This window comes from Lissotriton helveticus, chromosome 4_1 (assembly GCF_964261635.1).
Source record: "Lissotriton helveticus chromosome 4_1, aLisHel1.1, whole genome shotgun sequence".
Classification (NCBI taxonomy): Eukaryota; Metazoa; Chordata; class Amphibia; order Caudata; family Salamandridae; genus Lissotriton; species Lissotriton helveticus.
The window spans coordinates 167,793,347-167,818,406 of record NC_136063.1 but is presented as its reverse complement, the minus strand read 5'-3'; the positions used below and the strand labels follow the sequence as shown (position 1 = coordinate 167,818,406).

Sequence of the window (25,060 nt, the reverse complement as noted above, 5' to 3'; positions counted from 1 at the left end):
CATGTACTCCATCGGACAGGCCATTGGTAATAGTGGTGCTATGCTTGACTGCAATCAACTGGTTTTTTTTTACATATCCTTTGACAGGGCTCGCTTGTTTGGGGACAAATCAGAATCTGTTCTGGATTGGAGTGCCTTAAAGAAAGCAGGGCACATCACACTCCTTGGGTTATCTGCACCACCACGCCAACTGCATTAGTCTTTGTGTTCTTTCTGTGGCTGTGGCAGAGGTGCCTCCTACAGGCAGCCACTTCAACCTCAGATAGGTTCCCAACTTTTCATGGTCATGGCACGGCTCGCGCAAGGACAACGTGCTAGTCATCTTCCCCCACACCTTCACCTGCAAAACCTCTTTAGTGTACCCTAAGTGGAGCACAGTCATCCAGTTGGTGGCAGGATCCAGCATTTTTTTCTAGGTTGCCAGGCCATCACGTTGGACAGGTGGGTCCTGTAAATTGCATAAACTTGTTTCAGACTACCCTTCCTGGCCTCTTCGCTATATCTTCCACTATCCTAGGAACGACTGATGGAGAACCATTTGTCTGTTATTTGTCGGGAAATTCCAGTCCTGTTGGCCAAAAGCTTGCATCAAACGTGGGCTGTGGTTACTGCTCCCTCTACTTCCTGGTGCCAAAGGAGGTTGAAGGACTTCGTCCTCTTTTAGAATTGCGCTCTCTCAGCTTAAGGACAAATTCAAGATGGTGACCTTAGCTTAGAGCTTGTCTGCCCTCAGCCCTGGAACTGGATGGTAGCGTTGGACCTGCACGATGCTTATGTTCACATCCATGTCTGGCAGGCCCACAAGCACTATCTGCGGATCATGGTGTGACATATTTGCAGTGGTGGTTCCTGGATTGTGGTTGGGTTAACGGCAGAGCCCTCTCCCCAACCCACTGGGGTGACTGATGCATTGCTTCCTTGGGGCAGCCACCTGGGAAAAGTGGATGTCGGAGGGCTCTGGTGTCCACCTGGCTCCACATCAACCTTTTGCTGAGAGACATCTGCTTTGGGCTGAAAGCCTTCATGCCATCTTTCAAGGGAAAGCTGGTGCAAGTGTTCATGGGTAACACCACCGCAGTGAGTGTGGTACTGCAACAAACCTTGTGCCAGGAAACATTGCGCATCTGGAGATGCGGAACAATCATGAAATATTCCTGGTGGTGAACCGCCTGGCAGGATCTTTGAACACCACGGCGGATGAACTCTGCCGTTTCTGCCTCATGGAATATGAGTGGAATTTACACCCAGAGGGCAGAGTCTCTTCCATGCAAGGGGAATACCTTGGCTCAATGTTTTGCCACTGCTAAGAAATCGCAATGTCACAGTTGTCTGCTTCGGAGTTTCCAATGCTTCTCTTTCTCTCTACCTCTAGGAGACTCATTCCTTCTAGAGTGGAACTCTGGAGGCTTGTACTCTTTTCCGCTGCTACCTCTCCTTCCCAGAATTGTGAAGATCTTTCACAGCAGTAGGGATGGGTTTTGCACCTGATCTTCCACAATCTCCACCTTCATGCTTGGAGATTGAGTGATGACAGCTGAATACCTTCAGCCTTCCTCCGGAGTTGGTTGATGTCATATTGGCCACCAGGCGTTTCTCAACAAAAACTGTATTCTCCTGTCGTTACTACAGATTTGTAGTTTGGTGAGGAAAACAACAAATTACTGTCTCCAGTCCAGGTTGTCTGACTTTTTATTGTTCATGCCATCCTTTGCCGGGTAAGGCTTTTCTTTGGGCACAATTAAAGGGTATTTTCTGCCTTTCTACGGTTGCCAGACCAGCCTTCGTTAATTAAATCACCTGTTTGATATGGTTTTTTTAAAATTGTTGCATCATTTGTTTCCTTCCTCTGTCATACCATAATATGACCTTAACTTGGTCCTCATTTGCTTGATGTGCACTCCCTTTGAGCTGTGTCATAGCTGTCCATTACTTCTTCTCACCCTTAAGATTATTTTTCTCATCTCCATTACCTCAAGGCAGTGGGTGGGCGAGCTTCAGACTCTCTCTGTTAATCCGCAGTACACCACCTTCTTCACAGACCAGATGATTTCACTGACACAGGCCTCTTTTTTTGCCTTAAGTTGTGAGCCATTCCACGTCGGTCAGAATATTGCCTTTCCAGGGATCTTTGCTCCACCTCATCCCTCTAAGGAGGAAGAGCGTATCCATCACTTAGACCCCAAAAGGCACTATGCTTTTACATTGATTGCACCAGAGAACACAGGGTGGATTATCTGCTTTTTGTTGTGTTCGCTGGAGTGAAAAAAAGTCAAGCCCAAGCAGAAGTGGACCATGTCTGACTGGATCATGCTCTGCATTAAAATCTGCCAGGTGTTGGCCTAGAATAGGCCTTCAGAAGGACTTTGTGTTGATTCCACCAGAGCCAAAGCTACTACTGCTGTGTTAGCATGCAGTGTTCCTGACCTGGACATTTGGCAGGCAGCTACGTGGACGTCCCTGCATATGTTTATGGACATCCAGGTACAACACACGGGGCATTTTGCTGCTTGGTCCTACAGAACCTTTTGGTTTGAGTCAATCCAAAGACCCACCTCCAAAAAGGTACTGCTTTGTTATCTATTTAAAAGCTGAGGAATCTGTGGTATGAAGTCTCTACCATATGAACAAGTTATTTTCTTTTGGTAACGCTCTTTCTGGTAGAGACTCTATCTAACCCCAGATTTCTCACCTACTCTCCCATCCTCTCTGTTCTTGAGTTTGACTCTGTCCATTACTTAGATCCCAAGTCTAGAAATCTGCACACTGGTCATGATCAACTTGCTGTTGGAGCTCTGGGTCTGGGGCAGGGACAACCTCGAAAGCAAATTATTTCAGAGCGTGGTAGTGGCACCTATATAGGGCTGTGTATCATTTCCGGATTGGAATGGCGTCATTGCAGAGCCACACGGCACCACCTCCAGGCACAAAAAGGTTCTACTGAAAAGCTTCTCGGTCCAGTCTTACTCCTGGGGAATATTCAAAAGGAGAGTAATCTGCTGTTAGATAGTTTGTTACAGATGATAAGTAACTTCTTCTAAAAAGATCAGCACTGGGTTGGAAGTCGGTTATTTTGCTACTGGGTGATTATTTAGTTCTGAGCTTGACATGCTCCCAGACTACTTCCCAGAGAAGGACGTCAATACTCGCTATTGCTATCTATGAAAGTCAAGGGCTATAGTGGTTGTTCTCAGCCCAGTTTGAAGAGCCATAGAACAGATCGTGAACATCAGAGACAAACAATCATTTCCCCGGCGACTGGGCCATTAGTACCTTCTTGCCCCTGTGGCCTCCCGAACGGGGTCTGACATTGGTCATATGAGGTTGCAAGATTGTTAGTATGGGTTTATAGTTGTTGGTCATAAGTGGCTGCAGTTGTTGTTCGTACATGGTTGCAGTTGTTTTTCATATGCAGTTTAATTTGTTGTTTGTGGTTGCATCTGTTAGCCATATGTGGTTGCTGTTGTTAGGCGTGTGTGGTTGTAAATGTTGGTTGTATGAAGTTGCAATATTGGTCATACGTGGTTTTAATGTTGGCAGCATGAGGTTGAAATGGTGGTTGAGTGATTGTAGTGATTGGTGGCCCTGTTCATTTGCAATGGTGATCCTGTTCTTTAGCAGCGGTGTTGCTGTTTAGCTGTAAACGTGGCCCTATTTGGTTTCAGTGGTGGTTCTGTTCGGTTGCAGTGTTAGTCCTATGCTGTTGCAATGCTGGTCCTAAACATAACTCATTTTAAAAGACAGCTGTTGGTTACTGACATCCTGTACGCATTATCATTTCACATAAATACAACCAAAGAGTAGTTATATCTCAATACATTTGTGAGGGAGAATCAATTATGAATGCCTGCCATGCCTCAATATTCTTAATCCGTTCAATGCTGCTGTTTAATTTGTGAAATGAATTAAAAATAGTGGGGAAATTGAATTATTTTGAGAGAAGCCACCACGTTTGAATAGAATGCTTGAATTATTCTCAGCCACTATTGTTTATTTGGAAGTTAATTCCTATATATATCTTTTTTTTTGTTTTTTTTACACCCAGATAGTATGCAATCATATGCAAGTTATTCATGGTTGTGCTCCAATAGAAACAGTCCAGCCCTATCCTCTCTGACTGGGAAAACAAGCATCCCCTGGTTTCAGCCTTAGGGATCTTCATCAGTGTGGTGCCACTCGAGACTTATAGCACATTGAGCATGGTGACTTATCTAGGCATACCCAACACACGTGGAGCATTACATTGAGAAAAAAATTGATGGGTGGAATTCTTGAATTAATGTACGGCCTTTCTAATTACTCTATGCCGCATTCCAGTCCATCTTGTTTTAGCTCACTAATTTTTAGTCTCCAAGATTGTATGCAATTTCCTTATATGGCCAGTTTTAAGAAATCGTATGTTGGTTTTCTGGGCATGCATACATATTACATTGTTATGCTGTCACTGGGGATGTACTTTGAATGCCCTCTTAGTGACCTGAATGTCCATTTTCGGTTGGCGGGGACAGCTTAAAACAGGAGCTTTTAACATGTCTTCAATCTTTTCTGAATAGGGTTTATGTAGCTTTGGACACTTCCATTCTGGCGTTCTCTTCCTGAAGCCGAGGTTCACTGTTGTGTCGGAGACTCCACCTTAAGGCTCCTGGTTACGGCACCCCTTCCAAGTCTTCTGCTTCCTATGATGCAGTAGTTGATATTGGACATCATATGTTTAATTCTGCTCTTTCAACTGTGTGTGCGTGGCCTTGTTCCATTTTATTGACCAGCCCTACACGTGTTTCTCGTGTTTTTGCAGTGCTTTGGTGTTTTGGACTTGTTAGTTTAAGATATGACGTAGGTAAGCACGACTATAACATGTACTGGAGAGTGACTCTAATACTCTGCCGTGCTTTTTTCTAGTGATGCAATCTGTGTCCCAATGATACCGCTGGGGTTGAAGGAAACTAAGGAACTTGACCTAATGGAGCCTCTAAAGGTAAGATGCCTTAGAATTGTGATTCTTTGTCAGTTAGGGATTGGAATGTTGGAGCATAAAGTCCTTACCAGCCATATATTATTCCTTAGTTACTTCATTATCTTTAATGGAGCTCTCTATTTTCCAATATTCTAATCTGAGCTATGGCCCTTTTTAGGTCTCGCCTATGCACCGTGCATGCGCTGCCTAGGAGACCTTTACCTGTCGTACAGCTCTTTTTCCAAGCACATACTCGTGCTTGTGGCGGCATACTGCTTGCGGGAGTGCACAGCGGCGCGCCACAAGCAAGAGTGTGTGCTTTGATAAAGAGCAAACAGCTGCTGCTTAGTACGCGCACGTTTGCACTCCCCCCACCCTTCCCACTTGTTTACTTCTTCGAGACGCAAGGCTCAAGCCCGCCCAGCTGCAAGAGTTGTCTCCTGTGTGTGTGTGCGTGTGCACTCCCTCCACCCCTCCCACTTGTTTCCTTTTGGTTAAGCAGTCCATTAGTGCTTGTGTTGCAGTAGTCTTGCATGTCTCTTCCTAGCTGTGCTCTTGCACTCACCTCTGCTTGTCACTGCTTCCTGTGGTGTGCTTGCGTGCTTCCTCTCCCCTGCACTGCTTTCTCGCACACTTGCTTTTCCCTAGAGTCCTTTTCCCTCCGTAATCCTAACTAATTTGTAAAACAACTGAGCCGTGCCAATTTATGGCTCGGGACATAAAGCTGTTCAGTTCCTAATAATGCACACTGCCTGTGAGCAGGCCCACACATCCAAGTTAAAACTGCTAGTCTTAGCCGCCTCCAAATGTATCTTTGCCCAGACTGCTGCAGCTTCCAGTAATCTCTAGCTGTTTAATGGAGATGGGTCTGGGTTCTCAATTGGTCTCATACAAGTAATTTTGCAGGTCATCAGAGACTTATTCGCATTAAAGGAGGTTTCAGAATATTGTTTTTTTTTTATCGGGGGGGCTAGCGTGTGTGATTTTGGAGGCCACGCACCTTTTATTTTTTCTGCACAGCTCCCTCTTCACAGGCACCATGCTTCATGTTTCAGTATGGCAGCCATGCGCCTAACTTTTATCTACACGGCGCATGCTTTTAATTCTGGAAGAATGCTACCTAGCAAAGATTTTGGTCTCAGAAGGGACACGAGATGTCCACATCAGTGGCATTATAGGCATCACTGTGGAGAAGTGAGTATGTATTGTGTACAGCATCCTGCAGAAAACTGAGTTTACTGAATCATCATTACAATCTATGTTTATGCCGGGTGGTAGTGTAATATGAAGTATCCTGTTTTCAAAAGGTCTATGTATTATATTTGTTACGCCACTGCAGGTTCGAATAGTGTCCCGTTTTATGTTCCAGAGGATTTACACCTCGCGCTCACTGACTTATATTCCTCTGTACCCCACAACTCGCGCTCACTGCCACAACATATCCCTCTGTACCCCATTCCTCCTCGGGCTCACTGCCACAACATATCCCTCTCTATCCCACTTCTCACACTCACTGCCTGATCGCCCACTTTACCCTGCCATTCATCTTCTACTTGTTCTCTCCCCTTCTGTAGTAGGGGATCTCTGTGTATAGTCATAATCTAGTGGTGTAGGTAGATGTAACGAGTAAGACCTCGGAGGAGGAGGAGTTGGAGTCCTCGGAGGAGGTACAGGTATCCTCGGGGGAAGGCCTCTAGGTAACAGAGGGGGCGGTGTTCCATGCCTAGAGGGTGAGTAGACTGGTGAGTACCCGAGCCCGGAGACTGTTCCACCCTTTTTCTCTTTGGCTTCCGTACCCTTGAAGGGGACCTTGAGGCCGACCGCAACCGTGAGCTCGTGGCCGAAGAAGAAGAAAGGCTGATAACGGAGCCTTGGGACTCTGTCCTGGCCTTAGAACGCCTTTAGGACCTGGACTCTTCTTCTCGACTCCGATCTGTTCCTCGACGTCGAATGCGTCGACCTCTTCGACGACGAAGATCTCTTTCTCGATGTCGAGAAACGCCTCCTCGACGACGAATGCCGAGTCGACGACGACCGGCGGTGTCGCCTCGACGGCGAGCGCCGGTGTCTGCTAGACCCCTCTTGACGTCGGTGGTACCTCGACGACGAAGTTGTCTTCGACGTCGACCTCGTCGGAGGTCTCGACGTCAATCCCCTCGACGTCGAACGACGACGCCGCTGCTTCGACCCAGAGCCCTGGGGAGACGGGGAACACACCGTGGTCATTCCTGTCGACGTCGATGGGGAACGATGTCGTTTTCTGGCCTTTTCTTTACTGGGCAGCCCCCCAGAGGCCTCAGCACGGGCAGAGGAAGGAGCCCCTTCATGCCCAGACCCACCTTGGTCACGCTGTCTTTGCTACTCCAATCCTTGAAGCCGAGTCTTCTCCCTGTCCCTCAGGGTCCTGTTGGAGAACTGTTGGCAGATCTCGCAATCCTCTGGGACATGAGAAGGGGGCAGACAATGAATGCACACCCTGTGCTTGTCTGATTTGGCCTTCTTTCCAGCACACTCTGGACACCTATCATGTAGGGATGGCATATTTGATAAAAAGGTTGGCTAAACTTACTAGAAAAACACCAGCAAGAGCAGAAAGGGCCAAAGGACGTCGAGTGAAAGCACTCTGAACACTTTTAAAAGTGCAAAAAGATTAGAATAACACCCAAAAAGGGAGAGCTCAATGCTCCAGGGCCCTGCTAGCAGGAGCCGGAAAAAAGAACTGAAAGTGGAGGGAAGTGCTGTGCATTCTGGGATACCGAAAGTTCTGGAAAGTTTCTTAAAGGCACGGTATCCCTTTTCAAGCCACATAATGGCAGCCTATGAGGGGCTTGTCTGTCCAGCCCGTCTTCTCTATGATTCCAAGGATTTTGTGAAGGGGGAAGTTTCTCTATGAGTGAAACTTGGCAGAATGTGTTTAAAATGATGTTGGTGGAATATCCTTTACATTTCTAGTTGAAGTACTGGACAGTGTAGCCTTTTAAGTATAGGCTGCATTATTTGTCTTTAATTCTCTCTTAAGTGTCTATGCAGGATTGCAATGAGGACAGTTTAAGAGATTATTTTTGATTGCTCCGGGGTCCTCGCACATGAGCGGGACTATTCACTAGATTATGACTATAACAGAGATACCCCTACTACAGAACTGGAGTTACAGGTAAGAAACTACTCTTTCCACTCGTTCTACCTCTGTTCACCCCCTTACTTCTTTTAGTACCTTACTCCTTTATCAATACCTCTACTTCTTTTCCTCTTCAGTAACAGCTCTCTGACACATCTCTGCACTTCCTTTTTATCAACGCACCCCTCTACCTCACTTGTCTACCTCAGTCTTTATTATTCCCTCTTCCTCAGCTGTCTCTACCTGTCTGACACACCTCTCCCTCTCTCTACCTGGCCCTCTCTCGTTCTTCGACTGCGTTATTCTCCCCTCTCCATCTTTGATTTACCTGTCTCTGCACCTGAATCTTTTTCTTCTACACCTCACTTAATTGTCTTCCCTTCCCCCCTCGCTACCCTTCTGTATGCCTAACTACGGTCTTTACCCGACCCACCTTTCTGTGCCTCTTCCCATTTCGCCTCCCTCCCTCACAGCGCTCTCCTAGCATACATCTTTTTCTCCCCTCACCACCATGCCTGCCTCTAACCAGCCTAACTTTCTACCTTCCTGTTATTCCTGGTAGTGAACCTTTCATTTCACGCCTCCGGTTGGATTACCTACGCATTCAAATTGAGGAGGTCGTTGCTGTGCTCCCAACCCGACATCAAGACCCAGTCCCGTAGGGGAGAAAGGAGAGCCGGCAGGCAGCTTGCCCACCTTAAGCTGTCCAGAACTCTGATGTTTGGGTTCCACCACCAGGCGCCTCAAAACCTGTTAAGGCGTCTGTCTAGCATCTCTTAATAAAGTGGGTTGTTCTGCATGAAGGCTTCTAGATTGTCGAAGCCACCATTAAAAATAGACCAGGTCACAAAAATCGACACAGTGGGGCGGTACATCTTTTTTAAGATTTGTAGCATACTTACTAGCTTCTTTGTAACTTTCAGAATTATTCATCCAGCCCTTCCAGAGGGCCTCGATTTTACCCCACCACACCAAATCATGCATTTTGAGGAATCTCTTCAGTTTGCACGTCTGTTATTTCAGTCTCTCAAAATGATATCCATACTATGCTTCTTCAGCTGCCCCATTGCTTAGGAAGTGAATCTACCCTCGATTCCCCTAACAGAGTGTGATGTAGGACTTTCAGAGTGCTTTTCACCGTTCCTATGAACCCCCAGAAGCCAGTTCCCTTGGAGAAGGGTTTGTCCTAGCTCACGAGTTCTGGAGCTTTTGTAAATTTCAGCAGAACGCAAAGAAAGAGTACTACCCACACTTGTTTGTTACTCTGAGGCATCCAAAGTGGCGTAGGTCTTTAAGTGGATATGGAACCAAAACCACACAAGAATACCATCATCATTTAAGCTTGTTCTGTATCTGGGGATGGGGAGGTTCATGACAAACGTGGTTTCACGTTTTAAATATACAGGTCAAATTTGTTCCATAGCTTATGCAGAGATTAGCAATTAAAATTCCTGCAAAAACATGCCCGTGCTTCTTGCAGAGTGACCGACACCTACCAAATATGGTGGGATAAATTCTGGAATGATTTCCATTCGCATAATATATTTTTAATGCTGGTTTCCTTTCCAGGGAAGACATTGTTTGGCAGTTAGGGCTGGACTGTTCCCATGAGGCACAGGGTCATACTTATTTGCATGTGGCCATGTCTGAACTGGGTTGGCGGAGTGAGCTAAAGAATGATGATGGATTAAACCCAGATCAGTTGACTGGGGGTGAGTGCTTGCAATGTTGAAAACTCCGTCCATCATCCCCTTTGGTTTTGCTTTGTTTGCCCTAAGTTGGCAGGGTATGCCCAGACATGGGTCCCTTGCTCCCTTTGCCACTGGATTCAAGCTAGCCTGGCTGATGATGGCTGATTAGCCAGAAACCGGTCCCAGGATGCTTGTTTCTGGTCCAGGGAAGACATGGCTTGGCCGTTCGAGCTGGACTGTTCCCATGAGGCACAGGGTCAGACTGATTTGCATATGGCCATGTCTGAACTGGGGTGGCGGAGTGAGCTAAAGAATGATGATGATTAAACGTAGATCAGTTGACTGGGGGTGAGTGCTTGCAATATTCAACACTCCATCCATCATCTATTTGGTTTTGCTCATGGGCTTAAAGTCACTGAATTCTTCCCTGAACATTCTCAGCATCTTACAATGGAGTCTATTGCTTTGTGGCAGTTTCAGTGTTGGTTACAATCAATAAGGCCAGATGTCTATAGGCTATATGTAGTATCTAGAATTTGTATTTGGATAGAATTGGAGGTATTCTGTTTCTTAAGGAGAATTTACGACTATCTTTCCAGGAGTTTTCGGATACGCCAATGGAAAGAGCAGCTGTGTGGTTACTCTATTATTTGCTTTGGATCTCTGCTGTGAACATGTTGTGAGAACTGTTAACAGTTTAATGTTTAATACTTTTTGGCTGCTGTATGTGGTAGGGTACATAGCTTTGTTAGTAGGTTCATAAGGTGCATTATGTTGCATTTGCTAAGAGCTACCTTTAGTTTTATAAAGTTTTAATACTAGCTTGCATCTCTGCAAATGTTTTGGGCAATTTAGTGCTTCAGAGATCTTTGATGTATAGTATGTTGTTATACACCAAGTTCTCCCACACTTGGGATTTTCCTTCTTTTTAAAAATTCTGCTTCTCTTATTTTTCCACTTAAAGTCAGATATCAGGAGATCTAAGTTTTTAAAGAGGTTTGTTGAGAGTTGGAGAGGTAGCATGTTGGTGATAAGTTAGTTTGCTGGGCAATTTTCTTGATGCCTTCCTCTCCCTCCAAACCCCCCCCTCACCCCCCAAAAAAGGTCATGAATTTAGACGACCATGTGAAGAACCATTCTTTAACTTTTTTAGGAGGCTTTTTTCAGCTTGCTTTCTTGTGTCTTCAAAATTATTCTTAAATTGAATGCCAAGGTACTTGATTTGAGTTGGTTGCCAACATAATTTTGCATTGTTTAGTATTTATGCTAAGCACAGGCTGTTTAGTGTGACAATTTCTGTTGTGTCTTGATTCAGTGAGTATCTCGATACCGCCGCTTATGATTTAATTGTATTTAGTACTGCGGGAACAGCAGCCTCTGCTTCTTATGAGAAGATTAGAACATCTTCAGCATATACAGCAACTTTGTATGGGTTATTTGCAAAAGGAATACCCTTGATATTTGTATTCTTCCTGATTGCTTAAAGAAGGGGTTTGATAGCTAGCAGGAATAGTAATGGGGGTTGTGGACAGCCTTGTCTTCTCCCTTGCGAAAGATATCTGAGAGATATCCGTTTACTCATATATGAGCTGAGGGTTGGGTGTAGAGGGCAAAGATCATTTGGATGTATTAATCGCCTAGGTTCAGTTTGAGCTTAGCTGAGCACAGGAAGTGCCAAGAGACCTTGTCAAAGGCATTCTCTACCTTTAAGGCATGGACATCGAGGGGTAAGAGTGTTTTGACTTTTCAGTGATGTGGAAGTAAACCCTAGCATTATCAGACCTCAGCCTACTCTTGACAAAACCTGTTTGGGTAAAAAAAACTGTTTGGGTTCGGTGTATTAGTAGGGGGAGGAGTTATTTCCAGTCTCAAAATGTTTTTGTAGATTTTGCAATCAACATTTATTAGGGAGATACATTTGTAGTTTTGTACCTCTGGAAGGAATTTTTCGTCTTTGCGAATCACAGCTATTGTAGCTTCCTATACTGTGCCCCCGATCTTCCCAGAGGCCTCAAAGCGATTGAATAAGGATTCTTTATGGGGTAATATAATATAATATACTATCTTGAAAATTGTTATAGAAACTGTTGGACTCTGGAGCTTTCCCCCGTTTTAGTGAATTGATTTCCAGTCTAAGTTTAGTAGGAGTAATGCTTTGGTTGAGCAATTTGTGTTGGAGTCATGGAGAATTGGTAGTTGTAGTTTATCCACATACATTTGCTATTTATTGAGTGAGGGCTTGATACTGGGTTGTGTAGCTCACTGCAGTATTCCGGAAAGGTTTTTTCTATTTTAGTGTCAAATACTGTAACACCAGATTTCTTTCTAATGGCTATTGCTGTTTTTACATTTTAGGTAATTAGCTAATGTTCTACCACCTTTTTTTGATTCTGTATATGTCTTCATCTTTTATTTAATTTTGGACCCAGGTGTGGGCTCATTGCTGATTATTTTGTTGTATTCATATTTCAGGGATTTCAGCTTGTATATGATTTCCAGATTTCTAGTTGTTTTATGATCATTTCTAACTCGTTTATTTTCTTTTTCAGGGTTTATTCCCATTGGTTATAACATTAATACGTTTCCCTCTGGTTGTTGCTTTCATAATCGATTCTGGAGAGCATGTTGTGAGGGTAGGAGTAGAAGATGAATTCACTCCCTGTAAGATTATACAAGTGCCATATGTCATTTAAGCAGTGTTTTTTTTACATAGATTTCTCATTTGTTTATGTAATTTGTTGGGTCTGTGACTACAGGAGGAACGTCCTCCACTTGAATATCCTAAAGGAGGTTGAAGTTCCCCGCTAATATTATTACCCCAGAGTTAATCCATAGTTCACATAATCTTTTGTTTAGGGTCATTCATAATTGGAAGTCATCCACTGTGGGTGCGAAAATATATACTATTTAAAAGGTTGATGTATTGTTGGTGACTTTCTTAATGAACTTTCTATCACTGTCGTGGACATTGTCTTGGACAGTAAAGCCCGATTTATACATTTCTTGTTATTGTAGTTACCCTGTTTTTTTCCGTAAACACTGGAGAGAACATAATGCTGTGGATCCAATGATATTGCTCTGTATTACATTCTTGGGCACCTATTTTGGGCTCTTGTAGGACGATTAGTTCTCCTTTGAGTTTAAAGCAGTAGTCCAAAAGCTTTTTCTGTTTAACAGGGTGGTTGAAACCTTTGGTGTTAAGGGAAAGGATTTTTAACATTCCATTGACCGTGGTATGGGGATTAAGATATCATTTTAGTTTTGATCTCGGTTTTGTTTATCATTGGCTTGACAATATATTGCAAGTACCTAAATGTTTTATAGGAAGAATATCTCAGTTGTGTTGATAATGTAATGCAATAGTGCTTTGGGGAGTCTGGTTGTTTTGGTATGGGGTGTACTGAGAGTATTTTTAGAATAAGTGAGGGATAGCCCAGTTCGCTATGGGGTGTTATGGTCAAGTAAGTGATGATAGGTTGAGTACTAGTAATGGTGATATAATCAGGATTGTTTCGTATACAGCAGCTCAGTACAGGGAGAAGTAGTGGGGTGTAGATATCTAACAAACAGGGGAGGTGTAGACAGCGGGGATAGAAAGGAGTATGGGAGTAAGGTTAAAAACAAAACCCACAGCATCTCACCCATCTGCGGTGTGATGGTGCAATGGAGGCCAGGGGAGGTCGAGCGAGAGGAGAGAAATCCTCCCTCATACATGAAATATAACCTCTTTAGATATTTATAACTCGAGCGACCATGATTAAATACAGAAGTGCAAATAAAACTATAACATTCTCTGCATTGTTATTTTGTGCTAGTAATAGATGATGATAAATAGTGAAAAGAAGTGAGGCAAAGATTTCGTACGTAGGCTGTTTGACGACGTTTTTGAGTATCAATAGCTTAGCCTATACCTAGAAGTGTGGATGCCTTGATACGTCTGTATGGGAAAAAAACCCTACCCATATCACTCATAGTTCTTTAGCTATATATCAATGTGTCAACATTATACAGACCGTGCGAGAAAGTAACATTTGCGTTTTGAGCAACGTATCTGATAGAGACATCTAGCCCGAGATTGCTTAACTTAGAATATCCCCTAGCGTCCGACTCGATCCGGAATTGTTTTTGCAGCAGCACCTCTGCGTGCCTTGGGGACGGTGCCTCACAACCCCGCCCTGACGTCGTCCACGGACGTGACGTCAGCAATGTCCTATAAGTCCCTCCCGGCATGCTGACATCCGTATCCTTCTTTTCCGCATGCAACATGGATCCGGAGTAAGCGGTTCCTCTAGCCTGTTTTCAGGCACTTTTTTTACGCTTCGCTTCTGGAACAGTGTGCAATGCCTTCGAGCTTTAAAACGGGTACCTCCTGTTCTCGGCAAATGTTCACGACGAACCCACACCTCATCTGTATGTAGTGTCTGAGCGAACACCACGACTCGACGGATTGCGATGCCTGCCAACACCTCAAGCCGAAGTCACGACGGGAGCGCAGGATGAAGCTGCTTTCGGCTCGCCTGTTCCTGTCGGAGTTCTCTCGTCCCCCGGCCTCCTCATCAGCGGCAGGTCCCTCTGTCAGTGGGTTCCATTTGTGGTGTCGGTCGCCCTCTGGTACCCAGGTGCGTCGTTCGCCTCGCTTACAGCCCTCACCCACGGATGCGGGTAAGTCACGGTGCATGTCGCCGAGTTCCTCGACCTCACTTCCTTTTGTTGTCGGGGACACTAGTTCCCGGAATTCTCCGGACGTGCGCCCCTGGGAGTCGCCCCTCCCTTATCCACCTTATCCTGGTGCAGGGGCGACTCAGACCCAAATGGAGGCGGCCCTGCAGGCCTCCCTTGGGTCCCCTCCTCTCCCTGCGGCATCCTTGTAGCCTCCTCTACCAGCGGGGTTGCCGGCGGACTCGCCGGCGGCTTTGCCCCCGGCTCCGTCTGGGCCCCTTGCCTCTAGGGATGATTGAGATATGGCGTTGTCAGCTTGCAGCCCGGCTGGGTCCCCCTGTTCAACCCAGAGCACCCCTGCAGCGCCGCATAGCCCAGTGGGGCTCCTTGTGGCGCCGCAAGAGGTTGCTGGTGCTCGCAGCCTTGCTTGGAGCACGCCTCAGCCCTCCGGACTAGCGGCTGCCTGTCGACAGGCAGGGTCGGCGCCGGTCTGGCGCAATAGGCTTGCCTCCCCGGCGCCGTCCCCTTCTTCGGAAGTGGAGCTTGTCGTCGTTGACGTGGAGTTGGCGCCGGACGAGGACGACTCGGCTCCGGGCGGGGCAAGGTCGGCCCCAACCGAAGTCACCCTGACGCTGCACCGACGCTGGATTGTTGACTCTTCTCCGGAGGGAGTCCCAAGTCGCCTCAACGCCCAGCGATGCCGGATCTGTCCGTGCCTCTTCCACCCTTGGAGTTTGTGGCCCCGGGAGACTTCCCGCCTTCTCAGGAGCCTCATTTGTCAATGGGGCTTTCTTCTTTTGAGCATTAGTCACATCCTCAGTTCATTGGTCAACCTCCTTGGGGTGGGAGACGTAGTTTACAGCCCTCACCCACGGATGAGTTGCTGTCCCATCCTTGGAGGGCTACCGAGGCCGGTGCGGCGTTCTTTAGGGTTGTCTCCTTGGCTGCTCGTGTTTTGAGTATGCAACCCCTTTCGGTCCTCCTACCAGTGGACCCTCTATTGGATGTCCTCCACCACGGTTCGGGGAATACAGAGCCGCTTCTACCATTTGAAGCTTTGCCTTATGACGCCCTTTTGGGCACGTGGGCTCGGCCTGCCTCCGGTGATCCGGTGGCTCGTTCTATCTTGCTCCACCTCCTCCCTGCTCCTCAGGATCCAGGTTGCTTATTTGTGCACCCAGATGTTCAGGGGTTTGTCCTGCAAACTGCTTTCCCTTCCTTGCCTCAGCTGCTGCTTCCTCCCTCCCGGAAGTCCAGATGGCTGGAGTTGTGGGGCCGTAACATTTTCGCCTCCACTAGCTCAGCTCTTCGATCACTAAATACAGTGTGTGTTTTATTTTGGGCTACTTCTGCCCTTAGGGATTCTGCTGAGTCTCTTTTAACGGCCACTTCAGAGGGTTCTCGTTTTGACCTTTTTCATCTCCTCCGTGATGGCCGTGATTTGGTGGAATTTACAATCCGCTCGGCCTTGGATACTGCGAAATGTTTAGGCCATGCTGTGACTGGTTTGGTTGCCCTACGGCGCCATGCTTGGTTGCGGGATGGCGTCTGTAGGAGAGTAGGGTCTGCTTTCCTATGGTCACCCTACTTTTTGCTTTTTGCTTCACTGGTCACTTTAGAAATCATGCGCCAACTAAACAACCCTGAACATTACTCAAAACTCCCAGGGAACCCAACAAAGCAACTTCAAGAGATCATTATGAAACTTACCTCTGAAGCATGCACAGCAGGTTTTCTAAGCAAAAAAGAATACCATTTTCTGAACATAAAATCACCTAGACTACCTGTAATATATACACTACCGAAAATTCATAAAAATCAGGAAAATCCCCCAGGTCGACCAATTGTTTCCGGATGTGGGTCTGTTTTGGAACCTCTTGGAGCTTACGTAGATTTTTTTATCAAAGAGTTTGACCCAACCACGGCATGCTATGTGAGAGATAGCATGTCGATGATTAACCTGGTTGAACATCTTGATTTTGATCCCTCATTTGAAACATTGTGTACATTAGATGTAGAATCACTGTACACAAATATCCCACAGACAGCAGCACTATTGGTCATTCAAAAAATTCTAGATAATCGCCCACGCCCACACAGGGTGCCCACTTTGTTTATCCTCCAGCTACTCGAATTGTGTCTGACGAGAAATTTCTTTTTCTTTGACAATACATACTTCCAACAGATCAAGGGGACATCTATGAGGGCTATTTTTGCCCCCAACCTGGCCATATTGTTTATGGACCAGTTGGAAGTTGGTTCAATACTAACAGCATCCAACCCCTTCCTGGAAGGCATAAAAATGTGGAGGCGCTATATAGACGACATTTTCCTAATTTGGAATGAAACCATTGAAACTCTAAACAGTTTCCTTCACTGGTTGAATAACAATTGCTGCGGACTGACATTTACACTAAGCCATGACAAATCCTCGATACCCTTTCTGGACCTGACTATTTATCACTCAGAGGGTGAACTTCTGACCAAACTCTTCAGGAAACCAACAGAGCGTAATACGCTTTTAGAGTACAGTAGCAACCATCCAAGAGCTTTAAGAGACTCCCTACCATACTCACAATTCCTCAGGATCAGACGAAACTGCTCCTGCAAAACCGACTACTTCGGAGAGGCTGCTGTCCTCTCTAATAAACTAAAGGACCGAGGCTACCCAAGGAAGGTAGTTAAACAGGCCCTCAAAAGAGCATGGTATTGCCCCCGTGAGGTCCTATTGACGCCAAAAGAAAAGAATCCAAATGAGAGAATTGCTTGCGTCACGACTTTCTCCCCAGTCTCAAACAAAATAAAAAAGTCAATTCTTAAACATTGGCATACAGTGAACGCAGGGCCAGTTCACATTGAGAAACCTCTTTTTGCATTTCGCAAAAGCAGAAATTTAAAGGATCACTTGGTTAGAGCAGCATTACCTATAACATCAGGAGGGACCACACTCAAGGCAGCCTGGGGCCTACCGCCTTTGATAGGCCATGTGAAATGTGGATGTTGCAATGTGTGTGAATACACGGTGGAGGGAAAAGAATTCACTCACAATCACACTACGTTTACAAGACGCTCACTTTCCAATTGTAACACCACTAATGTAATTTATGCAATACAATGTCCCTGCTCTAAACTGTATATTGGACAGACCACACAAAAGTGCAAAGTATGCATAAGCCAACATAGGAGCCGGCTGAGATGCAAGACAGCCAATGCCCCTTTGGTGGATCACTTTGAAGAAGCAGGTCACAACGAAAATGATATAAAATGGACAATTCTAAAAGTAATTAAACTACCGACCAGAGGAGGAGACATTGCCCAAATACTAAACCGAGAGGAGCTAAAGACCATGATCCAATTCGACACAATAAAGAATGGTCTCAATCGCGCAGAAGACTGGACCACCCTACTATGATTCAACATCCGGATCCTTCACCCTTGACTCTGAAAATACACTTTAAAGACTCTGTCTGGCCGGAACTATGATCACGCTGAATTGTATAATGAAAAATTGGACACGGGGCTAAACTAGTGATCGAGCCCCTTACTGATAAATGATATGGCAAAGTTCTAAAGTTATCACCAAAGGTTTATATATCATGTTCTATAATTATTTAGAATCATTTTTAATTTTTATATTCAGCACAATTATTGTCACAGAATGAACCCGCACTGAACACGCATGCTGTCTTTAGGCACTTCATTCACACCGGACATCATCACACTCGATTAGTCGCCCCAATCCAAAATGGCAACCATGTCTGATTATTAATTGTATTGTCCTTCCTTGAACTGCCCCACTCCAATATGGCCACCATCGCAGCTCAGACTTACTCTGACCTAGTCCGTCTTTTTTTTCCCCCAACACGCGGTCTCAAGTAACAGGACCGCAACGCCTGCCCTTATTGCTATTGTTGCAACGGGCAGATAGGGGGGTCAGGTGGGGCAGAGGATCGGTGTCCTATCAAGACGGAGCAACCGTACTCCTTAAGGTAAGCGTCATTCCAGATGGCACCGTACAGACGGCAACTCCGGTTGGCCAACCTTGGTCGCGTCCCTCTCACTGGCTCTCCCCAACCTCTTTTTTCCCAGCTTGCAGTAACTGGACCCACACGTTACCGCTACCAAAAAGGAACATAGACATATTTTCCAGTTCCAAATGAGCAGACAGAATCCAATCGGACGATTGACACACTCGTCACTCCGGTAAGCGGTCCATGCACTTAATGGTCCATACTTTCAATCCAAAAACCATTGATATCTGTGGCTGTAGCTCTAATTCCTGCCCTACCCCACTCTATAGATGCAGCTTCGTTTTCGACCCGGCCATCTAACGCAGACTGTCCAATCGCAGGTAAACCTTAAATAATTGACCACAGCCAGGCACCACAATATCCCTCGGTATGATTAATGATCATTTAATCCTTTCCAGACACTGCAGCCGAGCGCAAATCCCTGAACCTTGTTGGCAACCAGTCGCACGGTCCACACCCTGCTCCTATTAAGATTAGTGAAGCACAATTGAACCACTTACAATTAAGTAAGTGTCTACCAAAAATCCCAGGAAATCCGTCCCCACCCTTAAAACACGGTATGAATGTACTCGTATGCATGTTATCGGATCCCAATTAAGAACCATGGACGCTGTCCTCGAATGCATAAAGGCTATCAAATGTGTAAAACTGAACTCAAGAATGGAATGGTTCATGATGAGGATCAAGATTAGTGAACACCTTGCACTATTGCACCCGAGTATGTCAGCCCCCATTAATTGCACAATTCTCTTAATACACCTAGTATTACACGATAAACCGATTCCGAATATTGTAATCTGTATATAGTGTTTGGACTATGTTGATATTTTGATCTTTTGAAAGGATAATTTCTAATCTGGCTATGTCCTTCCCTTGTTTTCCTTTTTCCCTTTTTTCCTCTACAACAGGCGGTCATTTTAAATATCAACAGGCAAATGTTTTCTAAATGTTGTCCTGATGATGATCCCATATAATTTGAGCTTTAAGGGATCGAAACGTCGACTTTTTCCTAGTACTTCCGCAACATAGCCATTGTGTTGAACCTTGTTGCTTGTTAGTACTAACTGGAGAGCTTTAATTCAACATTGATGTATAAGTGCCCAGTATTGCTCTTCTTTGCCTGTGCAAACCCTTTTATGTGTTGTTTGTCCTTCTAGAGTAAGGTACAGGACTGTGCCTTGTACTATCCGCATACCTGTTTTTGATTTTGGTTAAAATAAATACCCTGTCCGGCTGGACAGTGGATGAATATAGTTTCCTATTATGGCCTATATTTTATTGACATTCTTTATCACGATATACTTAGGACCCTTGTCTTCTAAAACTTAACAATCCTGAAGGCAGAGTGCTTGGTTTTATGTGAGATGAGGCTCTAGCATGAGCTGAGCCTGTCTGCAGCTTTCGGAACCATGTCCTTATAGCTGTTCTATGATATAGCCATACCATATACTCTTAAGTGCATTATAATCCTCGCGGTTGAATGCTAACTTTGGTTTGGCTTTATCAAAACATGTCGTGTAAGGTGTCATACGCTTTGGAATACTACCCCCTCGCCAGTTCTGGTGACGGGGGTAGCATTCCACCCTTCTAGAGGGAGAAGACATGTTGTTCCTGCTAATCCCGGTTAAAGTTAACCAGAACCCCAGCAGCACAAAATGGATGCTGCTGCCACAGACACAAGTCTGACCTCCTGCTGCTGGGAGTCCTTCCAGCGAGGGAGGATTGGACAATAGGTTTTTTGTCTTGGGAGGTGCTAGCACCACCCCAGACAGACCATAGTGTATTGGGATAGGGAGGGCTGAATGAAATGAGACACTGCCTGGGGCACACAAGGTGTCCCATGCATAGTCCGGTTCAAACCGGTGCTGGGGCACTCCAGCCCCAGCTCTGGTGCGAAACTGGACAATAGGAGGGACCTAGCAGGTAATCCAGCCCCTAAATTTGGTATATAGGTAGGAGCTGAGTCCCAAGACTTTAGATTTATCCTGACTGAAACTTGAAACGAAACTCTGGACCTTCGACGTTCTACTTGAAGGTAGAAGACTGAAGAATCTCCCTTGTGGTCAAGGAGTGACCACCCTGTGGAAGCAGGCACCATCAGGCGATCAACGGTTTGCTTTGTCGACGCTCCCGCCGGAGCCCGAGCACAGTGCCTGACAAGACCCGGACTTCCAGACTTCCAACAGCCCGATCCACAGTCACAGCAGAGCTGAGACCCGTGGAGGCGACGAGAGACGTGGGACCGGCCATCTTGGAAAGCCAGCGAATTGCTTTCCGTGCAACTTCTGAGGCACCCTCGAAGTTGTGCATTGGGGATTGAGAAGCCCCAGCCCCGAGCACCAACTGCACCGGATCAGCCCTCTACACTCCACGAGTTCAGAGGATTAATTTAGTAATAAATACATATATATTTATATATATATAACCTGTGTGGTGTCATTGGTATTAAAGGGATTGAATATGGTAAAACAGCTGGCTTCACATGCCCTCTTGAGTTTAGCCTAAGACTGCTAGGATAGCTGGTCTATAAGGTTGACTTTACAACCATCACCATAAGGGTTGTTTGGACTGATACAGGGTGCCCACTAGAATAGTGGACATCACATATTAGGACTTCTCACAGCGTCTTCCCGGAAAATATCCGGGAACGTCTTGTTGACCCACCCTTTGTTAGGGTCCTTTTGTTTGATGCCCATGCTGATTCGGCTGTTCGGCGTCTCCTTGGTGATTTTCATCCTCCCCCATAGATCTGTTTTTCGCAGGTCTCCATTTGACGTGTTCTGGGGTGCTTATCCTTTTATTCAGCATCCACCAGTTGCACTATGCGTTTTTTAGGCTGGCGGTAAGCCTACTGTGGCAGTGTTCCACAGGTTGTTTGTGTTCGGTCCTCTGACTATGGTTTGTCCTAAGAGGTGTTCCCCCGTGGTTCTTGGGGATGTGCCATACTCCAAGTGGGGTACCTGTATGTTATTGTATAGTTCTGCGTGCATGAAACTCCCAATGGATGCACATCAATGTTGGACAGAACGGCATCACGAGGCCCATCTGAGGGCTTGGAAGTTTATACGCAGAACATTGATGTGCATCCATTGGGAGTTTCATGCATGACACACAGACTACAATGCCCAGGAATCTAAGCGGCCCATCTAAGGGCGGGTAATTGAACAATATAAAATAAAATAAAGGGGTGTGTCATAACGTGCACAAGAACATTGTTGAGCCTCTGAGGAAAGCGCGCTTAGCGCTGAAACGCGTCAGGCTATATCGACTTTGGGACTGTGAAATGGATTGTGATGCCTGTTTCTGTCTTTTCCAATTAAAGGTACTGGTTGCCAGCTGTTGACGGAGTGCGTTCTTGCCGAGGGGCAAATCTGGAGCATATATATATATATATATCAGATTGCCCTGGGGGGTATCCTCTTCATCTCTTCGCTACTGCGAGGGCAGGTCCTAGGTCTTTGAGTTTCAAGGAGCATTTCAGTGCTATACTCGAGCTTGCCCTCGCTCTACACAGCTTTGTCTTTTCTTGGTACGGTAGAGTGCACATCGGTGCCTTTTCCTGCATTTTCAGCCATAAGGGTTCCTTGCGTTCCACTCCCTGGGGTGGTACCCCTGCTTCACAATGCTCCTTTCTTAGTGTTCATATAATAAACAGTTCCTCTCTTCTGTGGGGGGGGGGGTAAATTTCCCCCTCACGTTCAGAGGAGGTGGTCTGGAGATCTGAGGTTCTTCTCAACATTTATGCGTGTTCCTCTTCACAGCTCCTATTGGCACCTCTGCTGCCACTCCCTTCGGATGTGTCAATTTTCATTGGGTGACACCCTACACTCTGTCTGCTGTGCCTGTGGGACAGCTCCTCTGATGCCGGTCTTTCCAGGTGCTGCACCCTGCATCTCTGTATTTTGTGAGTAAGTTCTCACCTTGGCCTTCAAGCTGTCTGGTTGGGCAGTCCCATGCTCATTTTAGCTACGCCACCTGGTTGTCTCCTTGGCTGTCCTCTCTGTGCATGTTTTAGTTGTGGCCCGCATCAGCGTGCTTCAGAGTGATACTGTTCGTCCGTCGCCCCCTTTGGTGACTAGGTGTGCACTTGTCGTGTCTTTTGTTCCCGCCTGTACTTCTAAGGCATTGCTCAGTTTCTGCCTCTTGCCCTTCAATTCCTGGATGTGGCCCCTCCGGCCTCCCTTGCGGGCGCTAGCCTGGTAGGCTCTGGTTACCTGTCTTCATGTTATCCTCTATCTTGGTTGGTGTTCACTTCGTGCACCATTCGGCTGGGAGTAGTCCTTCTTCCTACTTCGTTCTGGACACTCTCTTCTGTCCAGGGATGTGGCTATTGCCGTATACATCTCATACTCACACGGGTATGGCGTTGTGCCATTCTGGTAGTTTCATGATACCTTGTCTCTCGTTGTCCTTTGCTCTTCCGAGCTACTTGGGTTGCTGTCTGGCTGCTCCACCGCAGCCTTCCCCATAGTGCGTCACTCAGTTGCCGGTTCAGTGCTTCAGGCACTTTCTGCTGTTCTATCGCAGACCCTCATCTCCTCTTGGGGTATGGCTATGGTATCTATTCTAAGTTAAGGAATCTGCGGCTTGATGTCTCTTTCAGATGTACGAGTTTCTTACCTTCGGTAACGTTGTATCTGGTAGAGGCGTTGTCTAGCCGCAGATTCCTTAACGCCCACCCATCCTCCCCGTTTTACGAGGACCTTGCCAGGTGGGCTTTTCCATTTGGCCTCCTTTCAGTTGCCATTAATTTTCTTCCAGGGTGCTCGTATGGTTACACCCTCCTTTAAAAGTTGCCAAATGCGGCTGCCTCCCTCTAGGGGGCTTCTTTCCTGGTAAACGGTGCCTTTGATTCACCATCATCAGGAGATTCTTATTAATCTCCTGTTGCCTTCCCTCCCTTCTGCCGCCTTCCCTCCCTCCTGCCTTCTCCATTGACTTAGGGCTATTGTCACCTCTATAGTCGCCTTCTTGGGGATCTGCTGGGCTGTGTTTCGGCCTCCCTCTTCTGTAGGGGAGGTGCTATCCTTTTCAAGCTTTCTTGCAGTAGACTGTTGTTTTTCCTGTGTCCGTTCTTGTTGGGCGGCACAGTTCTACATGGTAATAACAATCTACCTTTGTCTGTTGGAATATTCTTCCCTTGTTACTCAGCCTGTGGGGAGGGTCCATGCTTCGCTTTGCGGGGATCTTTATCAGAGCTTGCTCTGCTATTACTTCTTCTCTTATATGGAGACAGTGACTAAGACTGTCTTTTATGATGGTGTTTTCCACCATCCTCCTTCTTTCTTTTACGGATTTTTCATCCTTTGCACACTTTTCCAATACTTTCAGAGTTTTGTGCCGCGGAAAAGTTTCTCCAAAGAAAACTGACGTCAGCGCACCGGGAGGGACTTGTATGACCTCGCTGACGTCACGTCCGTGGACGACGTCAGGGCGGGGATGTGAGAACGCCGTCCCCCGGCACGCAGAGGTGCTGCTGCAAAAAAAATCCGGATCCAGTCTGACGCCAGGGGATATTCTAAGTTAAGCAATCTGCGGCTAGGCAGCGTCTCTACCAGATACATCGTTACTGAAGGTAAGTAACTCGTACATTTGTACTGTCTGCGCATAGTGTAGGTTAAAGAAGGTATTTGAAACTGGTTGCACTTAACAATAAAAATTGTGATCTTATAAATGCAGGAGTCAAATGGACAAAATGGTTACATGTCACCCTAAAAAGTGATGTCCTGTTAAGACCCAAATATACCTAATGCGCCCGTTAGTACTGCGAATATTGTTAGCAATGTTATAGTTTGAGAGTGTGATCGTAGGGTGTAATCGCATGGAGTCGTACTCGAGATCAATGTGGTCCAAATTAGGTAGACCTTTTTTAAAATTTCTTAGTAAGATTGGTGAATGGTACAGATTGAGAGAGTGTAGTATTAAGATAGATGTTAAGAAAGGTAACGATAGTGACGTGATCAACACCTTTAGCCATGGTATTTGAGAGTTTTATGTTGCTTGTGGTGTGTGTGTGTGTGGTACGCTACATATTCATAGGTATCAAGGACCCCCTGAGAATTAGATACAGTAATTCCTAGGTCAGGGATAAAGCAACACATGAAATTTAACAACCTAGGCAATTAATTCTTAATGATCATAAAGTAAAAAACATTAGAGGAAAATATATAACCAAAGGTTCAGTAGCTAGAAATTTATTGATACAGTAATAAAAACTGGTTCCCTAATACAGTTAATAAAATCACATCAAGGATAATTAAATCAGCATTATAAAATGAGAATTTCCTGAAACCAAGTTGCTGGTTGTGTTGTACCCCTGGTCTGCAACACTGTATCAAAAAACACGTGGGAGTATCGAGTTTGAGCCTCATATTCGGAGGTATCCCCCCACATGTATCCCGTGATTATTTAAAACGCAGCTTATTATCTGTCAACTTTGCGACCAGGAGGCAAAACGTTTCGTATTAAAATCCCAGATCTGCATATTACTCTTTTATTATTGAATCAAAGTTTTCAACGCTACCATCAATCGAAATACCCTTCATCTAATATGAAGATTAATACGTCTGGTTTAAAGATCGGTAATATTCAACATCTGATCAGTTTTGAA

General features: G+C 45.8%; 1 protein-coding gene across 4 annotated transcripts in view; it reads left to right on the top strand.

The window, feature by feature from the left end:
• The window catches only part of RHPN1 (rhophilin Rho GTPase binding protein 1), a 615,089-nt gene that overhangs the window by 374,855 nt on the left and 215,174 nt on the right, over nucleotides 1–25,060 (top strand). For all 4 annotated transcript variants that reach the window (XM_078686651.1, XM_078686652.1, XM_078686653.1 and 1 more), the window contains one exon: nucleotides 4,897–4,972. In XM_078686651.1, the coding sequence (XP_078542777.1) occupies nucleotides 4,897–4,972 (76 nt within the window). The remainder of the gene's footprint in view (nucleotides 1–4,896; nucleotides 4,973–25,060) is intronic.